The sequence below is a fragment of the Triticum aestivum genome, chromosome 4A (assembly GCF_018294505.1).
Source record: "Triticum aestivum cultivar Chinese Spring chromosome 4A, IWGSC CS RefSeq v2.1, whole genome shotgun sequence".
Lineage (NCBI taxonomy): Eukaryota > Viridiplantae > Streptophyta > Magnoliopsida > Poales > Poaceae > Triticum > Triticum aestivum.
The window spans coordinates 237948168-237956685 of record NC_057803.1 but is presented as its reverse complement, the minus strand read 5'-3'; the positions used below and the strand labels follow the sequence as shown (position 1 = coordinate 237956685).

The window sequence follows — 8518 nt, the reverse complement described above, 5'->3', positions numbered from 1 at the left end:
TGTATGTGGGTGTGTGTTGTGCTGTCGACCGCCCTCCCGTGCTGGCTGACTTGATCCGGACCCAGCTTGCCACGCCAATAGAGCAGCAGCACGTGGCGTCAATCCGGCTTGCCGGTGCCTGGTGACCTGGTGCGGTGCAGGCCTTGCGTCCGCTCTTCATCGTTTCGGTGGACCGAGACGCTCACCGCATGCTCGAGCTGGCTGCGCATAGGCAACACCGAGCTCCATCGGCCGCCATTGCCACACTCGGTGAGCGTTCGAGCTCCAGCGGCCACCACCGTCACGGTCGCCGCGCGCTCGAGCTGCCCCCGGCTCCAGCCCCCGCAGGCGCAATCGCCCCTGCCATCTCACTTGCATGCTGACGCCGGAGTCGAGCTGGCCATCATCCGCGCTTGGTTCTGGTGAGCGGCCCCGACGGTTTTCGTGTGGCCGGAGGACCGAGTAGCTTGCTCGCCTTGCCTCCACAGACAAGCAGCCACCGCGTACAGCTCAGTCAAGCCGTTGTGGTCGCCGATGTCGGTCTCTGCAGGATCTGATGGCGCCTGAGGAAACGAACGCAGCTGTGTGAAGAGGACGAGGTGGGCGCAACAGAGCAGGAGCACAAGACGATGGCAACGCACCTTGCTCAAAGAGGCCATCGACGAGCACGAGATAGTAACGGTGGCGCACCTCCCTCGCCTAGGCGTGCGCTAGAAGGGGGAAGAGACGAGGGAGCGAGGCTGACAGCGGTGGCTGAATCTGGGGAAGGGAGAGAGATGCGTAGGGAGACGAGAGAGAGGGAGAGACGGCGGTTGTGAGACGGGATGGGAGGAGAACGGGCTCGGGGGCCTGGAATGGGGCGTGCCGAGCTGAAACCGAGTTTTTCAGGGTTATAATGTGACTTTGGAGGGCTGCCGTGGGATGATCGATCTGCCATCGATTTGCGGCCAAGGTCAGGGAATCGGATGGTAAAAAAAAGGGTCTACGACGTGGATAGCGTGGCTGGGCACCCACTCGCGCAGAGTTTCTCTTGGCGAATTGGACAATTGAGACTAATCCTTGTATTTTCTTAGCGAAGCTAACTATTTATACGTGTACCTGCATTTGCATTTATATACAAGGAGATGGCATTATCTTTTATTTTTACCTATAATGGAATGTTCTGTGTAACTATTCAACATTGCTTGTAGGTCATGCTCTTGACATTCTGGCAAGAACCCCACTGTGGAAAAGTGGTCTTGACTATCGGCATGGCACAGGCCATGGAATCGGATCTTATTTGAATGTCCATGAAGGTCAGATGGGTCACTCATCCTCTTTATTTTCTCTTAGTTCATCTGAATGAATAGCCATCATGGAATGATGTGACCATCTGTTTCTTTGTAACCAGGCCCTCATCTAATTAGCTTTAGACCTTCTGCTCGCAATGTACCACTGCAAGCATCAATGACTGTAACAGATGGTCAGTGAATATCCGAGCTCACACTGCTGTTAACAGTTCAAAATGGAATTACTTATACTCCAGTGTCAATCCTGTTGTCTCAAATCCCAGTGAATGTAAGTTGCATAATCTCTTGTTGCAGAGCCTGGTTACTACGAAGATGGAAACTTTGGTATAAGGTTGGAGAATGTTCTTATAGTCAAAGAGGCTGATACTAAATTTAATTTTGGGGAAAAGGGTTATTTGTCATTTGAACATATAACATGGGTAAGTATTGTTTGTTCATTGTCCACCGCAATAGCTGTTATTTATGTTCTTTGTTTTCACTTTGAACTAGCGCTTCCAAGTTAGTAGCTGATGAAATTAAGACATATTCATGGAAAATAGCTGCTTTTCTAGGTTGAGCTCTCTGAGGAGGGTCTTCGATTTCACAATGTTATGAGCCCTGGAATTCTATTCAATAAATAATACATTCTCTTAGCTTTTGCTGCTGTTTTTCTTATCCAAGTCAATATATTTCTTGTCTTATAAGTTGTTTAACACTTATAAGACAAGAAATATATTGACTTGGGTAAGAAAAACAGCAGGAGACGGAGGGAGTACTATACTAGGATCTGATGTATGACGATTGCTGTGCTGAAGTAATGTGTATAATCTGTCCTGGCAAGGAATCCCAATCGTGCCTCCGAAAATAAGGGAAGTAGCAGCTCTTTAAATCCTGCATGGAGGCCTTTCAGGCGAAGCCTTCAATATTTATCACTGATTCACATTTAATATAAGAAAGCTTTGCAGGCCCACTGGCAGTTCCATAACCTACTGTTCTTTTCACCTGTTCACTTGAGCATGTGTTTCTTGTCATGTACCACTCCTTCCTCGTATGCTGATGAATTTCTTACGTTGTGCAGGCTCCATACCAGACTAAACTTATAAACACTGCCTTGTTGACCCCTGCGGAGATCGAATGGGTAAACTTGTACCACTCCGACTGCCAGAAAATCTTGGAGTCTTACCTAAATGTTCAGGAGAAGGAATGGCTGAGGAAGGCCACCGAACCTATAACTGCGAGCAGTTAAGCCAGCCACTTCATGGTTACTGCTGTTGGGCGCCAAACGTAGATAGATGGCTGCCCGAATATTTAATCAACTTTAATTAGTGTGAATAACACCAAGTGCGCACCCTTATTCTTCATGTATTTCGTGCCGCCTAGCGTGAGGCTGGAAATAAGAATACAGATACTGAATGAATATTGAATTGTTACTTCGCTTGAAGACGAGTTGACCGGTTCTTGTTAGAGGCGGATGTTATTTTTGCAACGGCATCGACTCCGCAGCCATATTAAACCACAAGATCACTTCACTTTGACTAAAAGAAAAAGCTAGTTCCATTCCTTACTACATTATTTAATGCTTGACGGGAATGATCAAATCAAATGTTGTCGTGAGCATGGCAATCTTCTCATGTCAACGATTTCTCATGCTTGCTAAAGAAATTGTCATACTCGCGACAACAATCTGTCATAAAAATAATGCTAAGAAACATTCCAACGTTTGGTTTGTGATAAAATCCATGCTTTAATATGTTTGCACAAGAAGGGTGAATCCTCACTTTGTCTACACCAACGAGCCAGTGAGTACTTGCAAGTTAACCCGAGATAACGTATATCACTGAGTAAAGCAATACGTGGCTCGAAAGCATAACTTATCAAACATAACTTTGACTACGGACCAACATATGATTGGATGGTTAGACTTGAAATTGGTATCCTTAGCTTATTAGACTTCAAGTCTTAGATTTGACATTGGTGCTCCCATTTTCTGAATTTATTCTAGGCCTTCTGTGATGTGCATTCAGTGAAAAGAGATGTTTCCGTCAACTACGAAGGCGTCTGCGGCGACTTCGTCAATCTCAAAATAATGTGTCCGCTCAGTCTCTCGAAGGTGCTCATAGAGTTAGATTGTGCGTACCTACATTCATAAGGGTAAGTATATGTTTATGTATGCGAGCAACTTCATTATGCTGTGTTAGAAAAAGCATAACTTTAACTAACAGTAAAGCAATACAACATAAAGAATGATATCTCCAAGGTTTTCTTACATCTGCTTGAGATCATAACAGTCTTATTGTGGCCTCACATGCCAGTATTTCTCCATCTTATATAACTTTGTGTATTCGTACACATAAACTACAATTTGACTATCATCATGGTGCATCATGCACAATTTTCAGCATTCCTGGAAGTCCACTGATACGCGCCGGTCTGCCGGCCGAATTTTCGGCCGGTCACGCTACGCACACAATTTAAATAGCTACAACCGTATGCTGGTTTTCCTTTCCCCGACTGTTTCGTTAAGGAAATAAAGAAAAGTCATGGCATCCGTCATCAAGTACATCCCGCGATCCTTCGCAGAAATCAGCTAGCTCGCCGGCCATCCTTGCCCGCCTGCCACGCCGCCGATCGCCGTCCATCCTTGCCCGCCTGCCACGCCGCCGATCGCCGTCCTCGCCCGCCTACCTCACCGCTGATCACCGTCCTCATCGCTGGTGGTGGCCATCGTATCCGCGTCCTCGCCGGTTCTAACAGGATGTCGCCTCCTATCGGCGTGGAGCCGGCGATCTATGGGGCCTGGCAGCCCCTTTGCTGGTTCTGCAGGGGGTCAGTTGACGCGAAGAGCAAGCACAACAGGAGATGCCATGATTTTACCCAGGTTCGGGCCGCCGAGAAGCGTAAAACCTTACTCTTGCTTTGGTGTATTGAGTGGAGGTGGAAGAAAGTACATGGAGCGGTCCTCCCCAGCAAGTCGCTAGGAGAGGGCAGCTGCACGGATTCCTATGTGTGTGGGTTGCAAAGGTTCAAACCCCTGTAGAGGTTGCCTCGGCCCTCCTTTTATAGCTCAAGAGGTAACCACAATGGCAAAAAAGTCATTACAGGGTGATTAGACTGATGCAGATCTATCATACCTAACTCTTCTAGTTAGGACAAAAGTGCATTAAATGCATTGCTAGGTGTTGTGTGGAGGGTGAACCCAGCAAGGGTGAAGCACCGCTTATCCACCTACCTCTTATTAGCATGACACGCCATTAGGACGGGTGTCAAAAATAGTAATCCTCCTCCCTAGCAAGCTGACACGTACGACTTGGCTCCACCTAATCACCTGCGGGCTCGACACCCTACTGATCAGCGTCCAGCTGGCCAGAGAGGTGGAGCGCTAGCGTTTGGCGGCAAGTTCGTGCCTGAGGGGCTTGCTGGGCCGCGACTTGCTGGCTCGCTTTTGCCGGGGGTTGGTTGCTTATGTTGATAATCTTGGGCCTTGTCTCAAGCTTGGATCTTCTTAATGCGTTCCTTGATTTCACGAAGAGCGGCTTCTCTGGTCTGGTTGATGTATGAAACTTGATACTTTGCTAAAGGAGCTGCAACTCGTCTGTGCATAAGTCAGGGCGACAAACACCCAGGTTTGTTGCAATGACAGGAGCCCCTGGGCCTAGACCACACGTGCTGCCGGACATCGTTGGGCTAGGCCCAATAATACGTAGACCCACGCATTGACCTTGCCGGAGATGGTGTTATGTTTTGAGATCTTATTTGCTTCTTCATTAATCTGGATCTGGGCCCCCAGTCTCATCCAGGCATCCTTGCGTTTGGACGACGCATTCCATTCATGTCAAAAACCAGGGGCGTCCATGCCCATAAGATGCCATTAGGATGCCCGCACGTGTGTTGGGGTAAATGTCATTTCTGCTATCACTTCCCCCTTTATCGCAGCCTCCCCCTCATCCCCATGACGCGGATTAGGCACAGGGCGTGGGATTGGTGCAGGGGCGGTTGTGGTGGTAGTGCCTTGATCAGAGGAGCCAAAACGCCGGATAGGCAGAACTGGGCGGTCGACGAAGTATGGCGCCTGCCACAGGTGCAGGGAGTTGGATTGGTGGAGCGGGGCGGTTGCCCCAGGGTAGTGGAGATCCACCCCCCATGCTCCCCATTATAAAAGGAGGGGTGCGAGGGCAACGATGCTCATCCACCTTCCCTTGTTCCTTTGCTTCTGCTTCCATCATGGCGAAAGGAAGAGGTCGGGCTCGTGCTTCGGCCACGGCGACGAGAGCTTCTCCTCGACACCATGCTTCGGATTCGGACGCGACCACGGAGGCCGGTTCCAGCGCATGAGGCAGGGTCGCAGGGCAAGGTCGGGGTCGATGCAGTGCCCGTGGTCGAGGCGGACAGAGCGGTCTGCTCGTTGTCTCTCCTCCAACCGCTCCACCCCCGGCAGCGGGCCATACGGGGACACGTCGCTCGAGTTCACTGTCGAGCTACGTGATCCTCCCCATAGCCGCCTGCGGCTCCCTCGTCCCTTTCTAGGGTCATGGAGGTTGACCATCTGCTCAAGCTGTTTCTGCGCGCGAGCGGCTGCTGCAACGGCGCCACATGGGTGGACGTTGAATTCCCCGCCTCACATCATGCTCTTCAGGCATGGGTGGAAAACCTTTGCGCGCGCCCACCATCTTGCGGAGGGGCACGTCCTCCGCTTCAAGCAGGTGGAGTCCAATACGCTCTGCATCAAGATCTTCAGGCCTTTAGGCGCTCGTCTTGGGTGCTACGTAGAAAGCTCGAGCGAGAACGAAAGTCCCTCCTCGAGTGACAACGACGAGGAGGACACCGATGGAGAAGACGACGGCGACGGGCATCTGGTCATCAAGTGCGAAGACGGCGACTCAGACTCCGACTGAGCGCCAGCAGCACCGTCATCACCAGCTAGGCGCCGACGGCACCATCATCTGCAACTGGACCCTAGTAGAGCGATTTGTCGGGGGTGCTTGGCCTGGACGTCACCGCCACCTCCAGTTGGACCCCAACAGGCTTGTGGACTCTGACTTTGTCTTCCCTGCCGAGCCGCGTCCCTCTGGTCCTGGCGGGAGTGACTAGGGCATCGCCTAGCCGCTCTCTCCATCCCTGGCTTCATCTTCCCTGCTGAGGAGGCGCTCTCCCGATCTTGTCGGGATGCATCCCTCTGGTCCTGGCAAGGTGACCAGGGTATTCCCCAGGTGCTCCTTTTACCCTCCTTGCTTTCGACATAAACCCTAGGAGGAGAGGGACAAGAAAGGTATTACAGAGCACTTTTCTTTTTCAATAAAAAAGATGTATGCTACCGCTGCGTTTGAATCAAATATAAATATTTCCCATCCATATTCACATTTGTATGCTTGTCTTAGACGTTTTTTAGAAGGGCTAGCCTCCAGTAGTCTTTTGCAAGTTCGATATCCGGCAAAGCCTCTTGCCGCTCTCAAACACTACTGCAACTAATCCTGTCGAGTAGACTCGAGGCAAGGATAGGAGCACAGATGGAGGTTGGCCTCTTGTCGACTTTAAACGCAGCTGCAACTAATCTCGTCGAATAGACTCGAGGCAAGGATAGGAGCGCGAATGAAAGACACGACAAAGGTCTCCTCGCATGCAAGTTTCTCATACGTGGATGCAATATGGGATGACGGGAAATGTTAAATGAAATAAACTTTTGACTTATCTTTCTTTGCTATGCTTCTTATAGTCTGGATAAAAAGGTGCCGCCACAAGTCTCAAGCATGCGCGCCACCATCCTCCACCGGGAAAGTTGCTCGTGAGGAACCCTTTGTCCTTATTATACAACAAAAAGAAGAGAAAAGATGGTAGAAGGCCCTTGGCAGCACATTAATCACCTTATTTAAACAAGTGTAATCGCATGTAAATCATGCTATAGCATATAGATAAAACATACATGCAAGTTTTGAAAAACACTTGGTTTTATTCAGATATGCACGGGGTCTGTGCCTGGCTTTGTACAAAGGGTTACAAGCCTCTGAGGCTATTCTTGTACAAAATGGGTTGCTGGGGCAAGGCCCGGCAACCGCTCCTTACGGGTAGAACTTGCGAAGATGCTCAATATTCCATGAGTTTTGCACGTGATTGCCATCTTCGGTCTCAAGGTGGATTGCGTCAGGTCTGGTGACTCGTATTACCCGGTAAGGGCCTTCCCACTTCGGCGTCAACTTCATTGTACCCTTGGCAGACTGAACACGTCGAAGGACAAGGTCGCCTTCCTCAAGGCTCCGGGCATGAACCTTGCGGCTATGGTAGCGGCGCAAGACTTGCTGGTAGCATGCAACACGCATAACAGCCCAAAGACGATCTTCCTCGAGAAGCACGACATCATCATGCCGGAGTTGCCATTGCGCTACTTCATCGTAGGCAAGTACTAGAGGTGACATGTATATGAGTTCCGCTGGGAGCACCGCTTCTACACCATAAACTAGGGAGAAGGGTGTCTGGCTAGTAGCTCGATATGGTGTCATTCCGAGTGACCAAAGAACCGCCGGCAACTCATCAATCCAGTGCCTCTCGCACTTGTGCAGCCTTTCAAAAGTTCTTGTCTTGATCCCACACAATACTTTAGCATTTGTTCTTTATGCTTGCCCATTGCTCCTTGGGTGAGCAACAGATGCAAAGCATACCTTGCTTCCAAGGCTCTAAGTGTATTGCATGAAGGCATGGCTCGTGAATTGTGTGCCATTGTTAGTGATGACGCTGCTGGGGACCTCGAACCGGCAAACTATTCCTTTGAAGAACTTGACGGCTGACTGTGCAGTTACCTTTCTCACCGGTTCTACTTCAGGACACTTTTTGAACTTGTCGATGGCGACATACAAGAACTCAAAGCCCCGGTAGCACGGGGGAAGGGGCCCAAAATATCGAGCCCCCAGACCGAGAAGGGCCAGGATAAAGGAATCGTTTGGAGGGCTTGTGCTAGTTGGTCTATGCTCTTTTAATGGAACTGGCATGCTTCACATCTTGTTACTAGCTCAGTTGCATCCTGGAGGGCAGTGGGCCAATAAAAGCCTTGCCGAAAAGCCTTGCCGATAAGGGTTCTGGCTCCTATGTGAGAGCCACACACGCCTCCGCGTATCTCTGCCAACATCTTAAGTCCATCTTCCTGGGTAATGCACTTCAATTTCACTCCATTTGGTCTCTTTATGCACAGAATGTTATCCACAAACTGGTACATACTTGAATAATGGGCTACTTTCTCAGCTTGCTCTTGTTCTTTGGGAAGTTCTCCTGTTTGGAGGTATTGA

General features: G+C 49.9%; 1 protein-coding gene across 3 annotated transcripts in view; it reads left to right on the top strand.

Annotated features, from left to right (window-relative positions):
• LOC123085908 (aminopeptidase P1) overlaps positions 1 to 2711 on the top strand; it is a 30485-nt gene extending 27774 nt beyond the window's left edge. For 2 of the 3 annotated variants that reach the window (XM_044507616.1, XM_044507615.1), the window contains 4 exons: positions 1170 to 1274; positions 1370 to 1441; positions 1563 to 1687; positions 2326 to 2711. In XM_044507616.1, coding sequence (XP_044363551.1) covers positions 1170 to 1274; positions 1370 to 1441; positions 1563 to 1687; positions 2326 to 2493 — 470 coding nt within the window. In that variant the 3' untranslated portion in view covers positions 2494 to 2711. Of the gene's footprint in view, positions 1 to 1169; positions 1275 to 1369; positions 1442 to 1562; positions 1688 to 2004; positions 2281 to 2325 lie in introns of those variants that run through there. The other variant, XM_044507617.1, reaches the window with a different exon arrangement.
• Positions 2712 to 8518: the final 5807 nt, after the last annotated feature.